At 62.2% G+C, this 18587-nt stretch overlaps 2 protein-coding genes across 2 annotated transcripts; both read right to left on the reverse strand.

Annotated features, from left to right (window-relative positions):
- Positions 1-1292: 1292 nt before the first annotated feature.
- On the reverse strand, positions 1293-6606 carry OSBP (oxysterol binding protein). Its single transcript, XM_074884790.1, has 14 exons — positions 6284-6606; positions 5026-5234; positions 4123-4370; positions 3827-4025; positions 3469-3571; positions 3320-3374; positions 3079-3210; positions 2757-3002; positions 2552-2672; positions 2324-2427; positions 2141-2236; positions 1873-2054; positions 1563-1783; positions 1293-1482 (listed from the first exon to the last, which is right to left on the reverse strand). The coding sequence occupies exons 1-14, from the start codon at positions 6604-6606 to the stop codon at positions 1340-1342; spliced, it is 2382 nt and encodes a 793-aa protein (XP_074740891.1). The 3' UTR covers positions 1293-1339.
- A 517-nt stretch (positions 6607-7123) lies between these two features.
- On the reverse strand, positions 7124-18274 carry PATL1 (PAT1 homolog 1, processing body mRNA decay factor). Its single transcript, XM_074884794.1, has 19 exons — positions 18186-18274; positions 17863-17974; positions 17547-17758; positions 17378-17455; positions 16494-16688; positions 16310-16411; positions 15967-16056; positions 15556-15767; positions 15391-15480; positions 15022-15205; positions 13085-13208; positions 12780-12877; positions 12615-12674; positions 11541-11689; positions 10735-10894; positions 9878-10033; positions 9139-9230; positions 8296-8445; positions 7124-8105 (listed from the first exon to the last, which is right to left on the reverse strand). Exons 1-19 carry the CDS (start codon positions 18198-18200, stop codon positions 8084-8086), a joined length of 2301 nt encoding a protein of 766 aa, XP_074740895.1. The 5' UTR covers positions 18201-18274; the 3' UTR covers positions 7124-8083.
- Between the last annotated feature and the right edge of the window lie 313 nt (positions 18275-18587).

Genomic DNA, 18587 nt, shown 5'->3' on the forward strand with positions numbered 1-18587 from the left:
GGGCACCTGGGGACCTCCAGGAACTGGGCAGGGGGGGGCCAAGAGGGTTGGGGCGGGGGGGGACAGAGTGAGCCCTGAATGTCAGGTGGGTGCCCACAGCAGCACTGGGGGGCACATATTGGGGTGCTGAGGAGGAGGAAGGTGGCTGGGGAGTGGGTGCCCCACAGCCCCCCCCCCCCCCCCCCAGCACCCCCAAAGCTGCCTGGGTAGCTCTGCCAGCAGATCATCAGACTTTTAATCTGAGGGTCCAGGGTTCAAGTCCCCCTTTGGGCACCTCCCCGCCTAATTTTTTGGGACACAGGACCCCTGCAGGGTGGGGTGATTGTCTCAGCTCCCCCCAGGGTCCCAGCAGCACTGGGGGGGGGCCCTGGGATCAACACACACACCTCCCCCCCCTAAGAGAGCAGGCACAGCCAGGCTGGGGCATTCACAGATTTTTAATTTAGTTGTTTTCCTGGAAGGACAAAAAAAAAAAAAAAAAAAAAAAAAAAAAAAAAAAAAAAAAAAAAAGGCATCATCTGCCCCCCACTTTTCAGGTTTGGGGGTGCAGAGACCCCCCCACCCCGCAGCCTCCCCCCCCCAGCGCATCTCTCAGCCCCTGTAGTGTTTGGGGGTGCAGGGGCCCGCTGCTCCCTGGAGATAAATGGGAGAGACACCCCCCCCTGCCCCCGAAAATTCACCACCTCCCCCTGCCCTAAACAACCTACGGGGAAGGCACCTCGCGGTGGGGGGGCCCCGGGGTCAGGGTACCCCCAAGCCCAGGAACTTGGAGGGGGGGCGCTGGGTGCGCTCTCCGGGGGTGCTGCAGGGGGAGAAGGGGACCCCGGGTCGCTCTCTACATATATATATATATAATATACACCTATAGAACAGGCTGTGGCGGGGGGGAGTCTGGCCCCCCTGCACCCCAAGAGCACCCCAACATGTGGGGAAGGGGGGGAAAATGAGAGATTAAAAAAAAAAAAGGGGAGGGGGGGGGGGGAAGAGACCAAGGCCAGCCTCGGGCTCGCCCCGCTGCGCCCCGCCCCCCCACAGCCCCCTGCCCTCCCTGGGGTGAGGGCTGTACCCCCACACCCCCTTTTGGGGGCTACGGTGTGTCCCGAGTGGGTTTTGGGGGGGGCCCCGGCCCCGCTCCCCACATCAAGGTCAGTTTGGGTGGGCTAAGGCAACCCCGGCAGGCGCTGATGGTGGGGACAGACGGGCGGTTAAGACAGACGGACAGAGGCCGGCGCGGCGGCTCTCCCCTGGCAGCCAGTTAGGCCCTTCCCCCCCACCCCCCACCCCCCCCAAATTAGGCCTTTGCCCCCTTTACCCCCCCACTCTCCCCAACAACACGGGCTTAGAAAATATCCGGGCACAAGGTCCAGTCCTGCTTCTCTTTGCTCTCCCAGTAGCCGCCCTTGTAGACGTGCGCCAGCTCCTGGGTGACCGGGTCCTTCTTGCGCTCGAACCACAGCGGTTTGTAAGGGTCGTAGGGGGTTCCTGGGGGGGCGCAGGGAGTTGGGGTGAGGGCTGTGGGGTCACACAGACAAACGGGGGACAAAAAGTCCCTCTGTTCTTACCGTCCTCAGTGGCTCTGGCGGCCTCGGCCTCGCGTCTCTTGCGGGAGAGACGTTGTTTCTCCTCCAGTCGCTGTTTCTCGGCGTTGGCCTCGTCCCAGCGGCCGTTCTCCATCAGGCGTTGGTCGGGACGGCGGCGGCTGTCGGTGGGCGCCGTGCCGCTCTCCGGGGCGTTCAAAGTCAAGGCCAGCTCCGAAAAGTAGTACATGTTCTCTGCGTACTTCCTACGGGAAGGGAAAAAACCCACCTTCAATCCTCTTCACTCCCCACCGCAGCTCTTAGAGGATGTTTTGTCCCCTCGTCCCCTACTCACGGGAGCGGGTTTCTCTTCCACAGCAGCACCCGGCTGTCCTCAGCCTCGTGGGCTCGCTGCCGTCCCTCTGCTCCGTTGTCCCCAGCGCCCAGCGTCACCTTGTAACAGTCCATTTTTTCATCCCAAGTGCCCAGCAGGACAAAATGCACCTTCCCTGTGGGGTCTGTCACCTCCCCGGTGACCTGGTGGGATAGGAAAGAGCCTGAATGGGGACACCGGGGACTCACAAGCACCCCAGCGCGTCCCCATGCTGCCCCGGTGTCCTCACCTTCCTCGCCACGTCCCGCGAGAAGTAACTGTAAGGAACAAACTTGAGGTTGCACTTGTCGCCCGTTTTGTGGTTGACAATCTCGATTTCACCCGACTGTGGAGGGAAGGAGGTGACAGGGGGAAACTGAGGCACGGGGCTGCAAGGGGGATCCACGCCTCCGTGCTCGGGGTTTTGTCCCACCTGGTCTATCCAGAGCTTGCCCACGATGATGTTGTGCACGGTGGTGGTGACTTTTTTCCATGTGTAGTGGTTGCCAGAAGAATGGAAGACGCAGTGGATGGTACCTGAGGAGGGAAGGTTGTGCCAGGAACCGTCCCCTTGAGCCTGCTCGGCCCACAGGACACTCGGGTGGGTCCCCAAACCTGTCCCCAGCACAGAATCCACCTTCTCCGGAGCCACAGAGCTCACCCAGAGGCATGATGGAGAGGTATTTTCCTCGAAATTTGCTGGTGATTTTAATTTCCTGACGAAGCGTCCAGCCGTGCTTGGAGTCGGCGTGGTGGGCAGCGGCTGGCGGGTGGTGGCTTACCTGGCCGGGAGGAGAGGGAACAAATCAGCACCCACCACCCCCAGCGGGCCTGGGGAGGGCCTGGAAAAGCAGGACTGGCAGTACCTGCTCGCAGAGGGAGCGGTAGCCGTTCTCCTCCAAGCGATCCAGCTCAAAGGTCTCCCCCAGGAGGGGGTTGAAGGGTTTGCTGGTGCGGAAGACGGTGGTGGAGTAGGACGAGACGGTGAAGGCGGCCACGTAGCACAACTGTTCCAGCGAACTCTCGCACTTGGCCGCGCGGTCGAGCAGCTCATGGTACTCCAGGTCCTCAGTCAAGCGCTGCAGCATGGACAGAGGCTCGTTGAAGTTCACCTAAAAGGGAGCGAGAGGTAAGAAAGGGGGTTCTGGGGGTGCTCTGTGCTCACCCGCCAGCCGTATCCCCGCTCACCGGCATGGGGATCTTGGACAACTCCTTCCCAATGCAGTTTTTCATGATGCTCCAGAGGTTGAGGCTGTAGTTGGGTTTGTAGGGGATGCGGGTTCTCTTCTCTTTCTTGGTGTCTTCTACCTGGTGCTTGTACTGGGGACCAGACAAGAGCTCCTGTGAGCCCCCCCAAACCATCCCGTGGGAAGTGGGGCACCCCCAGCCCAGCTCTGCTTATCCAAAGTTCCAGCACACATCGTCCTACCTGCTCGTCCAGGCTGATGTCGCTGCTGGTGCCGCTGATGTTGCTGCCTGTGCGCCTTGGGGGGACGTGCGGGGGTGGAGGAGAAGGGCAGAATCAGTCCTGAGTGGGGTGCGGGGAGCAGGAGGGCAGCCCCACACCCCAGCACTCACTTGTGGCCCATGGTCTCTGGCATGGTGATGATCTCCGGGGCGTCAAAAAACTCGTTGTCATCATCCTCGTCGCTCAGGTCCCCTTTGGCAGGACAACAGGGATCTGGGGAGGGGGCAGGGGGGGCAATTAGGTGCTGCAGCCGCTCAGCGGTGCAGGAGAGACCCAACAGACCTATCACTCAGGGTCAGCGACGTGAAGGACGCTGAGCCCGGCTCAGGACGGGACTAAAAGCTGCTGTCGGCTTCCCCTATCCCCACCCTGCCCCACCAGCTCCATCTCCCACCATCACTCCTCAACCAGCCCCCCCGCTCCACCCCAGCACGTGACGTGGGGGCTACGGGTGGCCCCCGGGGGTACCTTTGGCGGAGCCGCCGGTGCCGGGCGCGCTGGCGGGGAGGACGGTAGCGCCACGGAAAGCTCTTTCCAGGTGGTTGTGTTGCTTGGCCAACTGCTCCAGCGTCTCCTCCAGCCGGATGCGCTGGTCCCGTTCGTGCTGCAGCGATTTCTGCCATTTCTTGCTGTGGGTCTGGGCCAGCATCAAAAAATCCCGGCAAGCCTGCGCCGAGGCGATGCCCCATCAGCTCACGGTGTGTTTGTGGGGGGTCAGAACCCCCCCTTCACTCCCTGATTTGCCCCACGGGGTGTGGACTCACGTTGATCATGGCGTTGGAGGTGATGCGGAAGAGGGTGGCTCGTTCATTGACCTGCTTGATCTTCTCGGTGCTCTCGGCCGGCAGCCGGAGGGTCTCCAGCTCGCTGAGGGAGCGTTGCAGGGCCGTGCCGTGCTTGGCGATGAGGTCGTTGCAGGTGCTCAGATCCTCCACTTTGCTGGAGAGGGTGCGCAGCGTGTTCTGCAGCTCCGTCTTGTCCGTCTGTGACACCGACTCGTCGCCAGAGTCATCTGTCAGCGGGAAGAACTGTTAACGTGGCCTCGGGAGGCCTCTTGGAAATGGGGAAGAAGGGGAAGCTGAGCACCAGGAGCATACACCAGCCCTCTGAGTTGCACCAGGCTCTGACCGCGGGGCTGCTGCAGAAAACCGCCCCCCCCCCGCCCCCAAAATCCCTGAGGGCTGGGAGCCACAGACAGGGCGCGCACTCCCGGCCACTGCTACGGCATCCTGGACAGTAATATCGTGGCAGGGAATGGCAGCTTGGAGCAGATGGCCGATCTCTTGGCACACAAGTAGTCACGCTAGCCAGGAAGCGCGTGCCAGGCTGCTGGGGGCTCCTCAAGCAGGGAAGCTGGCGTGGCCGCAGCAGGCAGGACAGCGCCGCCGAGCTCGCACGCAGACAACCACGATCACCCCTTTCCAAACCTAGCTTGGGGAGCAGCTCCAGCACCCCAAGTTATGTGCCGTGACGCTGTCCCTGCACAGCACCCCAGCGGGGCACGGGAGATGGATGGGGAAAAGCGGGTGGTGTTTCTGGCCAAAGGGGTTTGGGAAAAGGGAGGGGATGCGGGGTCACGTTCTGTGGGGGGACAAAAAAGCCCCTGGGCTCGAGAAGCAGGTGTAGCAGGGGGATGGGGGAACACACGCCGGCTGCGAGGGCCGTACCTGACTCCTCCAGCATCTTGACAGCTTTGGCCTTGGCCAGCTCGAGGGCGGTGACCCAACGTTGCCGTTCCACCTCAGAGCTGGCCTTCAGGTGGTAGGTCTGGGCCCCGCCGTTGGAGATGATAAAGTTGCAGGAATCCTCCACCGTGATGTTGGCCGTGGCCAGGTTGATGGTGCCACGGCAGGTGTGTCGCATCTCTGCCTTGGATCTGTGTGGGGAGGCAGGAGAGGGGGGGAACACGGTGAGGCTAGAGGCAAGAGATGCTCCGTAGCCCAGACTGGGCAGCTTTTGGGGGGGCCGTGGAGGGGGCCTGGCATTCCCCACCCTGCAGACAGGGCTATTAATAGGGTGCCAGCTCCAGCCCCAGTTGGTTTTGCCAAGGCGGCTGGGCAGCGCCAGCACCAGAACGGGGCCAAAGCTGGCAACGCCGCTTCGGATGGGGGTCCGCAGCCCCAACCAGGCACAAAAACAGGGCTCAGCACTCCCCAGGAGCGGCCTCAGGGCCCACCACGCTCCCCTGGGTGCCTCCTGCATCCCAGCATGGCCCGGGAGGAGGGTGAAGTGTCCCCCCCCGGCGCGGTGCAAGGCCGTGCCAGCCCGGCACACCCTTTCCACGTCACCGGGCCCGGGCCTGCCAGGGCGGGAGGCACCTGGGACACCCTCGGTTCGGCCCAGGGGTGCGTCCCCCCCCCGCCCGCGGGGCTGTAACTCGAGCTGGCAGCTGCCTGCGCTGCCTGCAGGCTCCGGTTACTCTATGAATAATGGAGGGACAGGGCCCACACGGCCGGGCTCAGGTGTCCCCCCGGGGATCAAGCGGTGGCACAGCGGGGAGGGGGCTGGGAACGCCGCTGTCCCCCCACCCCCAAACCCGGCTCCCCCCCGGGGTAGCACCGCTGGGGAACGGCCCTCGCTACCCCCCCGGGGAACGGCTGCTCGGAGGGACACCGAGACCCAGAGATGGGGACCAGGCAGGTGACAACATCATCCCCCCTCCCCGCCCCGGCAAACAGCCCCGGGACCAGCCGCCCTGCCCGGGCAGGGAGGTGACAGCCCTTCCCCGCCCCAGCTGGCACCGGGGGGCGGCAGGTGACACCGAGGCCTCACCGGTTTGGGGCGGGTGGGATCACACACACAACCCCCCCGAACCACCCACCCCCGCCCCGTGGCTTCACGGCGGGGAGAAGGGGCCGGACCCAAGGTCACGGGGGAGCCCCGCGGTGCAGGGTGGGGTCGAGGAGCCGGGTCCCCGGTACGTACCGGTAGTAGCTGAGGAGGCCGTTGCTGAGCACGAACCAGCGGCGCTGGTAACCCTTGATGTAGTTGGTCCATTTGAAGAGCCAACCTTCGCGCGCCGAACCGGACCCGGCACCGCCCGAACCGGAACCACCGCCCCCTGCCGCTGCCGCCGCCGCCGTGCCCGCCCCCGGGCTCGGACCCGCCCCACTGCCCGCTGCCGGGGAGGGCAGGGCGGGGGCCGCACCGGGCGCCGCGGGCAGCGCCATGGGGCCGGGCAGCGCTGCCGCCGCCACCGCCGCCGCCACCGGGCCGGGGCCCGCGGCCGCCGCTCGCAGCTCCGCCATCGCCGCCGCCTCCCCTCCGCCCCGCCCCCCACGGCGCTGCCGTCACTCGCCCCGCCCCCGGACGCACCTCATTGGCGGCGGCGGCCCCCGCGCGCCCCGCCCCGCCAAGCGGATTGGTGCTGCCGCCCGCGCGGGGCGGTACCCGCGCCCCTATTGGCTGTTGGCGCGCTTGCGCGGAAGGCCGTCAAGCTGCGCGCGCCTCCTCCACCCCGCCCTTCACCTTCTCACTGGTGCTCTCGCCCGCCCGTCTCCGCAGCGGACCAATGAGCGAAGGAGGGCGGAGCCGCGCGTCACTGCCGGCCGCGCGGCGAAGGGGTGACTCATCCCGCGACCGATGGGCCGCGGGGGCGGGGCCTCCCCCTTAGTCGTGCCGCTATTGGCTGAGACAGCGCCCTTCCACCCGCGGAGGGGCCGGTGACCTCTGACCTCTGACCGGGAGGGCGGGGGGACCCTCGGGGGGGGCCCTGCTCCCCCTCAGAGAAGAAGAGGCCAGGCTGGCAGCAGTATACAATTCATCTTTATTTACAATACCCTATAAAAATGTAAATTTAGAAACTTTATTCTCATTAACCAGAACCAAAAACTGGAGGGGAGGGGGGGAGGAAAAAAAAAAAAAAAAAAAGCACAAAGAAAAAATAAAAGAACTTTCCATTTGATCAGTCGGGAGGAAAGTGAGGGGGAAGAGGGCAGGGGGGGGCTGGGAAGCAGCCGAGGGGAGCTGGTTAATGCCAGGGAGGAGTTACTGGTTGTAAAATACCTACATGTGCAAATCTCTTTGTTTTCTTTTTAAAAGCAAAAAAAAAAAAAAAAAGTAAAATTAACCTTCCCCCCCGCCCCATTCCCGAGGAGCAGAACAGCAGAATCCCCCCAGGACTGAAGGGGGGCGCGAGGCGGGGGGCACAGGGTTGAGGGAAGGAGCCGACTCTCGGGAAGACAAGGCAAGTGTGCAAAAGAGGGGGGGGGGGGTGCACACGTGTGTTCACACATGTTGTGTGTGCGCACACATGTGCTCTTGTGTGTGTGGCCAGGGAGGGGCGGGGACCAGACCTCAGTGCTCTGTTTTTTTGGGGGGGAGGGCTGGGGAAGGAGAAAGGGGGCACCCAGCCCTACAGCCCCCCCCCCCCCTTCCCGTAGTGTGCGTGTGGGGGGTGTGGGGAGAAGCAGCAGCTGTTGTGGGGGGAGCGGCGGTGGGCTGGGGGGGGCTTGGGCACAGCAGGGAGACGCAGCAATTTTTGGGGGAGGGCAGGGAGCAGCCAAACCCCTACCCTACCCCCCCACTCCCCCCCAGCCAGGATTTTGGGGTGGGGGGGACATGCGCCTCCTGCAGCAGGGGACAGTGTCCTGCCAGGCCGGGCGTCGGGGTGATCTTGGGGTGTGTTTTTGGGGGGGTGTGTGTGTGGGGGAAACCGCCTGCCCTCCATCCATCCATCCATCCATCCTCTGGACCACGCCGGTGGCGAGGAGCCGCGGAAATCTCCTACCGGATCCCGTGCACTAAGCTGGTATGGGGGAGGGTGGGGGGGGAAAAACGGTGGAAGGGGGGGTCAGAGGAGCTGCAGGGTTGCAGGGAGGAGGCAGCAACCCCCCCCATCACCCCAAGGGTGAACCCTCTACCCCACATTTCCCCCCCCACCTGCCTCTGGTTTCACCCTTTTTTGGTCCCTACATAGCAGGGGGGGTGATGCTTACTGCAATTTTGTCTCCAGCAGGTTCAGCTTCTGCTGGTCGACATAGCGAGAAAAGAGGGAGATCAGGTTTGAGGGGGTGGACACCGGCTTGGCCAAGGCTGCCTGAGGGATCCGCAGGAGCTCCCGGGTCGCCATGAGCATCAGCTCCGTCCTGTCAGAGGAGAAGGAGTAAGATGGGGCGCTCGGGGTGGGGGGGGACAGTGGTGCTACAGCCCCGTTTTACAGACTCACAGAATCATCTGGGTTGGAAAAGCCCTTGAAGATCATCCAGTCCAACCATGAACCTCACCCTGACCGTTCCCAACTCCACCAGATCCCTCAGCGCTGGGTCAACCCCACTCTTCAACCCCTCCAGGGATGGGGACTCCACCCCTGCCCTGGGCAGCCCATTCCAACGCCCAACAACCCCTTCTGCAAAGAAATACTTCCTAAGAGCCAGTCTGACCCTGCCCTGGCGCAGCTTGAGGCCATTCCCTCTTGTCCTGTCGCTTGTTCCTTGGTTCAAGAGACTCATCCCCGCTCTCTGCACCCTCCTTTCAGGGAGTTGTAGAGGGCCATGAGGTCTCCCCTCAGCCTCCTCCTTTTTTTTTAGCACAGGAACTAAAGTTTGAGGTGCCACATCCTCAAACCCCGGCCTCTGCGCAGGGAAGGGTCCACGGCCTCGCCGAGACACCCTGGCTGCTCTGTGGGGCCTGGCCTCCCCCCCCCACCCCCCAACTCCCAGGGTGTCATAACGTGGCGATGTGCCACTCAGGAGCTGTCCCCCAACTCCACCACCCCCCCCAAGTCCTTCAGAGCCCGGCATCGCCGCCATCCCCTGCCCCGCCACAGCCCGAGCGCTCACCACTGGTTGTCCTGCATTAGCTCCGTGTTGGCATCTGAGCTCTGCAGTTCCTCCCCGCGGCTCAAGATCAAGTACAGCAGGGACAGGCCGAACTGTGGGGAAGAGAGGGAGGGTGTCGGGGAGGTGATGTCCCACCAGTGATGTCCCCAGGCCACCGCGGGTCCCCCCCAGGGTTGTCCTGCCTCACAAGGAAATCCCTGTGGCACGGGATGGGCAGGGCAGGGCGAGCTTTCCTCCCCTCTGCACACTTTTTTTGGGTGGATTTGAGAATCACCTCCACCTCCCAGTCCCCCTGGGGATGGTGGCACAAGCGGACAATCCCCAGCTGAGGAAGAGGAGCAGGAAGAAGCTGTTTATCGGCCTGAGTCACAACTGCATGAGTGACACACCGCTCCCGGTTGGAGGGATTTATTCACAAATCCCTGGATTTTGGGGCAGGCTGCAGCCCAGCGGGACAAAGGGAGCTGGTTGTCGGACTGCAGCCGACTCCCAGGCCAGCTCAAATGACTAATTAATCTGCCAGACACCCTCGTTAATCAGCAAGGGAAGGGGGAGGAGCGCCAGGGACTGGCAGCCTGTGGCTCCTGTGCTGTTCCCGCACCACAGCTCTGCCATCCAGCACCGGGAAACTCAATTTCCCCCATTATGTGGAAACATCGGGACGTGTTGGGGCGGGAGGGATGAGGTTGGCCCCAGCTGCCCCCCACCACCTCCCCAGGGAGCAGAACGAGACGAGCACCTTGTTTTGGAGCACAGCAGTGAGGTGCAGGTTGGTGGGCGCTGGCGCGGTCGCGCTCTGAGGTAGGTTCGTTAGCTGCTGCACAAGGCTGGTGACCGTCCCCAAGGGAAGGTGGTAGAGGACATGAGAGAAGGGCCTCAACAGGCAGGGCAGCACCTGCGGGGAGAGGAGCGGAACGGTGACAGCAAGAAAATCTGCTTCCCTGTCACCTCCTGCGCATCCTGGGGCTCCCCGGACCCCAACACGACGCTGCCTCACTGCTACACACACCCCAGCAGCACCTTCGCTCTCAGCCCCCCCTCAGCGTGGGACCCGCTAACGGCATCCTCCCACACCCCTGCAACGGCACAGGCCTGCTTTAAATTCAGGCAAAGCTTTTTCCTTCTTAAATCAGCCTTTTTCTCCAAACAAGCTGGGGTTTACGTCGCGGATGCCTGTGTTTTGGTTCCCTATAGAACAAAGGTTCCGAAGGACGGCTGAGAGCTGGAGCAGATGCTGGCCTCGTGCTCTCTGTCTCTGAAGATGGAGTCTCCCGTTGTCACCCGATGAGTCAGAGACACAACCCTTCAAACAAGCACTCAGCCAAGAGCTGGGCTCGTTAAATAAAGGCACCATTTATCAGAAATTCTTCCCGGTGAAGCCGAGCCGTGTCGTGCCAGCCAGCAGGCACGGGAGATGGGCCCTGCCAGGAGCTCAGGGCTCCTGCAGCCTCCCAGGAGAGGCAGAAACAACCATTCTTAAGACTCATGATGCCGTTTGCCGTTTTTCCTTCATGGAGGAGAGGAAATCTGGCTCCAGACCCCGTGCTGAACCCCACCTTGCAGCGAGGGGAGCCCTCCAAGCCCCTGGAATCTCACCTCGTCCTGAGCGTCCTTCTTGATGAGGAAGGGCAGGTTTCTGGCTGTCGCCATGAGTACGTCGGCCGCTTGCTCGGGTGACAAGAAGGGGAGGATCCGGGCCACGAGGCGCTTCCCTTTCCGGATGCACATGATCTGCATGAAGTGATCGTCGCTCGGCCTGCCGACGACAGGAGAAAAGTGCTGACCCTCAAGCTGGGAGAGTCCCAGGGCAAGTGGAGGGTTCCCGTGGGTAGCCCAGAGCCAGCCCTGCACCGGCACCAGGCGAAAAAAACACCCACCACAAAAAACATCCCCGAGGAGGGAAAAACAATGCGGGAATGACATCCCAAACCCTAATCCCTGCCTGTCTGATGGGCTGGGCAGGAGAACAAGGCTCAGTTCCCTGCGGGGCAGCAGAGAAGGAGCCACTGAGACCCTGTGTCCTTCCTGGCCCATCTGTGCTGCTGAGGCCACAGGTCAGGCAAGAGGTGACTGACTTAAAACCAGGCACCCTGAGATGTGCCGGGGCGCAGAACTCAGGGCACACACCTGATGAACATGCAGACAGGTGCTAATTGCAGAACCTGAGCTGCAGGGATTGAAGTTTTTATAGGATCCTAACCACAGCAAACAATTGTGGAGAAAATGGGGGGAAAAAAAAGGAAAAAAATTGTATTATTTCAACCTCCAGCTCCCAACAGACCCCTGGAAGAGTCAGCCTGACTCTTCTTTGGGAAACAGGGCCCTGCAAAGCCAGTCGCAGCAGCTGCAAGCGGCCGTGGACTCTCTGAGCTCCCACAGTTGCAGACGTCGCCTCTGCTCACCTCTCCTGCCCGGGCGCCTTGCCCCTCAGATTGTCATACATATCACAGATCTTCTGCTTCCTCTCCCCCATCAGCGCCGGCCGCTCGCCTTCCAGGCTCAGGAGGTAGCGTCTCTCGTAGTCCTCCACATCCAGGAGGAGACTGTACGTCTGTGGGAGAGACGGCCATCACAGCAGGGCACAGGGATCTGCGACGGGATCCACTAGCCCTGCTCCTGAGATCCAGGATGTTGCCCAGAACCACTCTCCTCACCCCAGCCCACTTCGTGCCCCACCGATCTCTGAATGTCACAGCATCCCAGAATCATCTTGATTGGAAAAGCCCTTGAAGATCATCCAGTCCAACCATGAACCTCACCCTGACCGTTCTCAACTCCACCAGATCCCTCAGTGCTGGGTCAACCCCACTCTTCAACCCCTCCAGGGATGGGGACTCCACCCCTGCCCTGGGCAGCCCATTCCAACGCCCAACAACCCCTTCTGCAAAGAAACACTTCCTAGTAGCCAGTCTGACCCTGCCCTGGCGCAGCTTGAGGCCATTCCCTCTTGTCCTGTCGCTTGTTCCTTGGTTCAAGAGACTCATCCCCCCTCTCTGCACCCTCCTTTCAGGGAGTTGTAGAGGGCCATGAGGTCTCCCCTCAGCCTCCTCTTCTCCAGACTAAACCCCCCCAGTTCCCTCAACCGCTCCCCATCACACCTGTGCTCCAGACCCTGCACCAGCTCCGTTGCCCTTCTCTGGACACGCTCGAGTCATTCAATGGCCTTTTTGGAGTGAGGGGACCAAAACTGAACCCAGTCATCGAGGGGCGGCCTCACCAGTGCCGAGTACAGGGGGAAGATCCCTTCCCTGTCCCTGCTGGCCACGCTAGTGCTGATACAAGCCAGGATACCAGTGGCCTTCTTGGCCACCTGGGCACACTGCTGGCTCCTGTTCAGCCGGCTGGCAATCAACCCCCCCAAGTCCCTCTCTGACTGGCAGCTCTCCAGCCACTCCTCCCCAGGCCTGTAGCGCTGCTGGGGGTTGTTGTGGCCCAAGTGCAGAAATGAACGTCACGACGGTCCTCCCCGAACTCACCTTCTCGATCGTGACAAGGGTTTGGCGTCTCTTGTCTCGAACTTGCTTCTCCTTCGTCTCCTGCCGAAGAAGGACAGCGGAGTCAGGGCCGCGGGTGGCTCCCACACCGGCCTGAGGACCGAGCGCAGTGCTGCGTCGGAGGGGAGGCAGGGCCAGAGAGCTCACGTCATCCTCGCTGCGGGAGGTCACCACCGCGTCGATCATCTTCCGAGGGTTGTTCACACTGGAGACCGTGAGCTTCCCCAGCGAGCCCTCGAACTGCACTGCACGAAGGAGGGAGAAGGGAAGCAAAAGGGAGTCAGTCCGGGCCTCGCCCCACCTCACCCGCCTTTATCTCCGGCCTGAAAGTAGCCCCGTGGCTACCTCCAAACTCCAGCTGGCCCCAGCGAGACCCCGCCTCAGCGCAGAACCAACCACCCCCACCCTTCAGCTACAGAATATCCAGGCTGTGTGGAGTCAGGATCTCTTACCTGGCTTGTAAGTGTGCTCCAGCTTCGCCACCTGAGGTGTGATGAGTTTAGTGCGTTCCTTCTTGGGACCATCACCGTGGACTTCCTCCGCTGCTGCTAACTTCTCCAGCTTCTGGAAGTAATTCTGAGGCAGGGAGAGGAGAGGTTGAGACCCCCCCAAAAACAGTTGGCAAGGATGGATGCAACACATCCCCCTCCCTGGCCCATGGTCCACCCCTCACACATCACTTACTGGGCTTCCCAAGCTCAGCAGCAGCATTTTAAACCACTGTTCTTCCCCCAGTACACGACTGCGTCCTCCTCTCTATCATCCCTCAAGATTACAGAGCTCAAGGTTCCTCCTCAGCCCTCTTTCTCAATACAGGCTCTCCCTGGGAGGTCCCCGGCTCCCAGTCCTTCCCAGTCCACTCCAGTTAGCCTGCCTTGCTCTGTCAGCACCGTTGCCCAGGCTGGGGCCTCCCACACTGATGCTCACGCGCTTTTCCCACCCACCCCGACCAACGTTCGCCTCTTTCGCAAGGGCAAAGCTTTGTTGACTCACATCCCGGCTGCGGCTGCACCAGTTCCTCTCCTCTACTGGGGATCCACTCACCCACAGCTCCCGGAAAAACTCTGTCAGTGTGATGCCTCCCACCAGCCCCAGAGCCAGACGCACCCGTTGGCCACAGTTCTCCTGCCGCTCCCACCGGAGCCCAGATCCCCGCTCCCACCGGGCCCCTGGCCCACCACGGAAGGGACTGGACCGTTCTGCCCCATTTCACCGTGCTGGGATCTGCCCTCCCTGCTCTGCCCCGTACTCTCGGCTGCACCGAATGCTCCAGGACATTTCTGGGTGTATGGCTGGCTCCTCCGCACCCCTTTCATGAAGACAGGGGGCCAAACCTCCCGCACAACTTACGACGGCCCCAAACACACTCCCAGTCAAGCCCCATTTAATCTCCCAAGCCAGGCATCTGTCCTACATAGCGTGAAGCTTTCCACAGATTCCCCTCGTGCGAGGTTGCCCTGTGTACCCTCAAACCCCACTGAGCTTTGAGCATCTACCGCCGTTGGTAAGAGCTCAGCTGTCACCTCGCTTCACCTGCTCCAGATGTGGCTCGTCTGAGCCCAGTCTGGGACTTCCCATTCTCAAACTGGAAAAGAGCAGGAGCAGCCTCTCCCCAGCCACCTCCTCCACCTCGATCTTTGGACCCCACGGGCTTCACCACCACCTCCTGTCAGACTAGAGTCCTCCTTACGCAGCCGTTCCCTGCTCAGGGCTCTCTCCTCTCTCATTTTCCATTTAGCAGCTCCCCCGTCTCCCAGTCCAGGTGTTTTATTCACAGAATCATCTGGGTTGGAAAAGCCCTTGAAGATCATCCAGTCCAACCATGAACCTCACCCTGACCGTTCTCAACTCCACCAGATCCCTCAGCGCTGGGTCAACCCCACTCTTCAACCCCTCCAGGGATGGGGACTCCACCCCTGCCCTGGGCAGCCCATTCCAACGCCCAACAACCCCTTCTGCAAAGAAATACTTTCTAATATCCAGTCTAATATCCTAATATATAAATACTTCCTAATATCCAGTCTGTCCCATGCAGCTTCTGATGTAGAGGAGCTGCTCTCCTGTTACCTGCCAGCATCCCCCAACGTCACCTCAACCCTGGACATCTCACTCAAGAACAAGAAGGCATTTTTTTCCCTTGCTGCTGGCTCCCTTTTCCCCTTCCTGGGGATGCTCACTCCCCATCATCCCTCTGCCTTCCTCCTCCAGTGCATTCCTCACGCCTGGATCTATAAACACTTCCTCCGCTGCATCACTCTCAGCACCGACATCCCCTTCAGTACCAAGAAGACACCGGTCCTGCAGGAGCATCGAGGTGCTGCCCTGCCAGCAGCCACGGACACGGGACACGCAACCGAGCGGGCTGGAAACTTCCCCTCCTCCTCAGTACCTGGTAGTAATAGTCATCCAGGTAGGGATCAGTGCTCTGCAGCTGCATCATCTGGATCTTGGACACCCAGTCCTTTTCCCGTTGCAGCATGAGGTTGGCGTAAGGATCTTTGCGCATCTGCTCCTGGTGGCTGCTCCGGTGGCCCCCTCGGTCCCCCACCGAGCCGTTGAGGCTCCGGTGCTGGCTGGCAGGAGGCAAGAAGGGCACCCGTGAGCACACAGGAGCTACAGGAAGGGACAGAGAGCGGTGGCACAGGCTAGCCCCAGCAGCACAACCCCCCCAGAGGCGGAGGGGCGATGCAACCCACCCCCCCTACCCCGCGCCAGGCAGCCCCTCTCCCGGCACCGGCAGGGCAGGGTCAGAACTCACTTTCGGTTCTGCTGCTGTCGCTGGTGCAGGAGCCGACGGTGCTGGGGGTGCAGGTGAGTCGTGTCCGGGCGGAACATCTGGGGCTGCGGCCTGGGGAAAGTAGAAAAATCTCAAGAGGCGGCTGCAGAGAGCAAGGCAGGAGGCCGGGAGGAGGATGGTACCTACCTCAGGCTCTGCAGGTGGGATCCAGGGCCTGGCGGGTGCTGCGGCTGCGAGGGAGGTGGAGCGGGGGGAGCCCCAAAAAAGGCACGAAACCCGCTGGCCGGAGACATCATCTGCCCGACTCTGCCCTGGAGCAGCTTGGGATTGACGGAGGGGAGAGGGCTCCCAACCAGGCCAGAGACCCGGGCAAACTGGCTGGGGGACATTCGGCCGGCCTGGCAGAGCAGAGAGAGTGCCCCGAGTCAGCCAAGGGGGAGATTTAGGGGCAAAAAGAAAAGCCCAGCCAGGGCAGCTGTGAAACACCAGAAAATGCCATGTAGAAGCAGCTTCCGCAGCCACACGAAGAGAAATGCAGGACCCTGGCCACGGCGGGGGCCACGAAAGGGCAGGAAGCGGGGGAATGGGGGGTTATACCTGGGCTCCTCCGAGCAGCTGCGCTCTCTGTAGGTGGGTGAGAACAGGAGAGACGCTGTGAGGAAACGGGTGGCCCAGGAGGGAGGAATTCTTGAGAAAGAGAAGGGAAAAGGGACACCCGGTCACAGCCCTGGCCCAGCTGACGGTGGGAAAGTGGGGAGGGGGTGATGGCACCAGATGAAGCCCCAGGAAGGTGCCCCGGGCAGGCTGGGAGCCAGGCCAGGCCTGGAATTACAGGTGGAAAGAAGGAAATGGGGCGTTGGGGGGGGTTTCTGGGGAGGCCTCCCAGCACTGAGGGGCTTGAAGGCAGCACCAAGAAGGGGGTTCCGGGGGGTCCGGATACCGGTACGTTGCAGAGCTGGTTAGGGGACATCCTCTCGCCGTAGGGAGCGGGGTAACGCTGCTGCATGGTAGCTCGGATGTGGACAGGCTTCGGACACAGGATCTAAGAGGGAAAGAGGCGCAGTCACCCCTGTCAGCTCCTTGGGGACCGGCCTGAGCTGCGAGTAGGGCCCGGGGGGAGGTACCTGCTGGTTGAAGTTGGGCACAGCAGCCTGCTTGGGAGGGGTGCCTATGGGGACAGCCCGGACGGGGGGGCTCCCGATGACAGGGGATGACGAACGGCGGGGCAGCGCCCGCTCGGAGGGGTCCCGCTCTTCCTCTCGAGCCTGAGGGGGTCTCTGAGGCAGAGCGTAGTCCAGCACGGACACCGACGGCATCTCCTGCAAGTGGAAGGGGAGAGAAAGCTCCCTCCAGGATAACAATCACGGACTGGGACGGGGATGATTGGCACTGTGTGTCCCAGGGACATTCCCAGGATGCGACAGCCACATCCTTCCTCCTGACAGGTCTCCTCTGCACCCCACTGCGCTTCCCCAGGAGCCCCATGTGACAGTGGGGGGTCCTAGGGACCCCCAGAACCTGCCCGGCAGAGCCCGCATCACTGCCAAGACACCTGTTTGTGATGATGGCGCAGCCCTCGTCGGCCCTAGAAAGCTGGGAGAGGGCTGGCGGTGCAGCACGCTCTGCTTACACTTAAAAGCCTGACTCGTAATTAAACCGCAACAAAAAAAAAAAAAAAATCCTCTGCCTTGAGGCACCAACATTCTCAAACCCTGATGAGAGCGCTGACATCTCTCAAACATCACCAGGAACCACAGATTGGCGATAACCCCCCAACCTGGCTCTCCAAGGGGTCACGTCTAAAAGGGTCTACAAGTGAGGCAAACTGTGGCCACCTAGATCCAGCCCGGGGCAAGGAGAATGCCCAGCTGTCTCAGCCTGAGCTGGAGGTGCCCCCCAGCACCGATGAGCCCTCAGCAGTACAGCACATCTCAACCCTCAGGGCCCAGCTCGCTGCCGCAGGGGTTTGGGGGGCACTAGGGAAGCCACCTGCACCCCTACATCGTACCTGAGTGAGAAGCGGCCCCCGGATTCGCCGCAGGACGGCCGAGCTGTCCCAGATGCTGGAGTTGAGCCCTCCAGGTTGCTAAAAAACAGGCAGGGAGTCAGCACAGCGCTACCAGACCTTCACCCACCCCGGTTCTGCCAGGTTTTCACTCCGCCAGCCCCACTCCCACCTGCGCAGGGACCGTGGTTTGCACAGCCTGCATGATGGCGGGGTCCTCCAGCTCATTATCGATCACCAGCCGGGTCAGCCGCTCCGCCAGTGTGTCCTCGGGCTCGCCCAGCAGATCTGCCTCCTCGCCGCCGGGTCCATCTTGTTCCCTGGTTGTCACCGGTTTGTCCTCCAGCTCTGCCAACCGCTCGTGGGCCTCCTGCCAGTCGTCGTCTGTGAGGGACCAAGCGAGGGGTGAGCTCACAGGGGTAGGGAGGGGATCAGCGAGGCGAGGGAGGGGTCTGCGGGGGGGTTTGGGGGGTATCACAAGCGCTCACCGACAGCTCCAGCTCCAAACGTATCATCGTTAAACTGGTCGATATCTTCATCTTCCTCTCCCAGGGCCTGGAAGGCGTCTTCGTCCTCATCCAGCGGGCAGTCCTCCAGGGACTAGGGACAGCAAAGCGATGGTGGTGGGGGGCTGGTCAGCTCCGTTTTCTACTCTCAGACGCTCCCCCCCGCAGCATCGCACCCCTCAAATCGCGCTCCCGGGGCGGCGGGGGCGGAGCGGGGGACCGCGGACCGGGGTCCCCCCCCCTTCCCCGCCTCCTTCAGCCCGGTGTACCCCCGTAGAGCCCAGCCAGACCCTCTCCCCCCTCACCTGATACCGGAACATGGCGGCGGCGGCGGCGCCCACCGCCCGCAGGCTCCGCGCGCGGCCCGCTCCGGGCCCCGCCGCGCATGCGCCGCCGCGGGCGCACGCGCATGACGTCACCCGCGCCCCCTCCGCCGCTGACGCGCATGCGTGATACGGGGAGGCGTGGCCTGGGAGAACCACGCCCCCTCGCGGACCTTGAAGGCACCGCCCCGCCCCAGGGCTGCTCTTAAAGGGGCAGACGCCCCTTTTTTATTCCGCGCGGGTGCGATCCCCTATCCCTGTCCCCCAGCTGTCACCTCATCCGTATCTGTGTCCCACCCACCCGTGTCCACTATCCCCAGCTGTGTCCCCCCAGCTGTGCCCCATATCCATCACCATGTCACCAGCTGTGTCCCCAGCCATGCC

Source organism: Strix uralensis, chromosome 15 (assembly GCF_047716275.1).
Source record: "Strix uralensis isolate ZFMK-TIS-50842 chromosome 15, bStrUra1, whole genome shotgun sequence".
NCBI lineage: Eukaryota > Metazoa > Chordata > Aves > Strigiformes > Strigidae > Strix > Strix uralensis.

Coding starts and splice junctions, on each gene's coding strand:
- OSBP (XM_074884790.1), bottom strand. CDS start 6,606: ATGGCGGAGCTGCGAGCGGCGGCCGCGGGCCCCGGCCCGGTGGCGGCG. Junction 3,211..3,319: donor ACATCAGCCTGGACGAGCAG/GTAGGACGATGT, acceptor TCTGGTCCCCAG/TACAAGCACCAGGTAGAAGA. Junction 3,003..3,078: donor TGTCCAAGATCCCCATGCCG/GTGAGCGGGGAT, acceptor GCTCCCTTTTAG/GTGAACTTCAACGAGCCTCT.
- PATL1 (XM_074884794.1), bottom strand. Junction 15,206..15,390: donor CGACAGCAGCAGAACCGAAA/GTGAGTTCTGAC, acceptor GCCTCCTGCCAG/CCAGCACCGGAGCCTCAACG. Junction 11,690..12,614: donor CCCTTGTCACGATCGAGAAG/GTGAGTTCGGGG, acceptor TCTCTCCCACAG/ACGTACAGTCTCCTCCTGGA.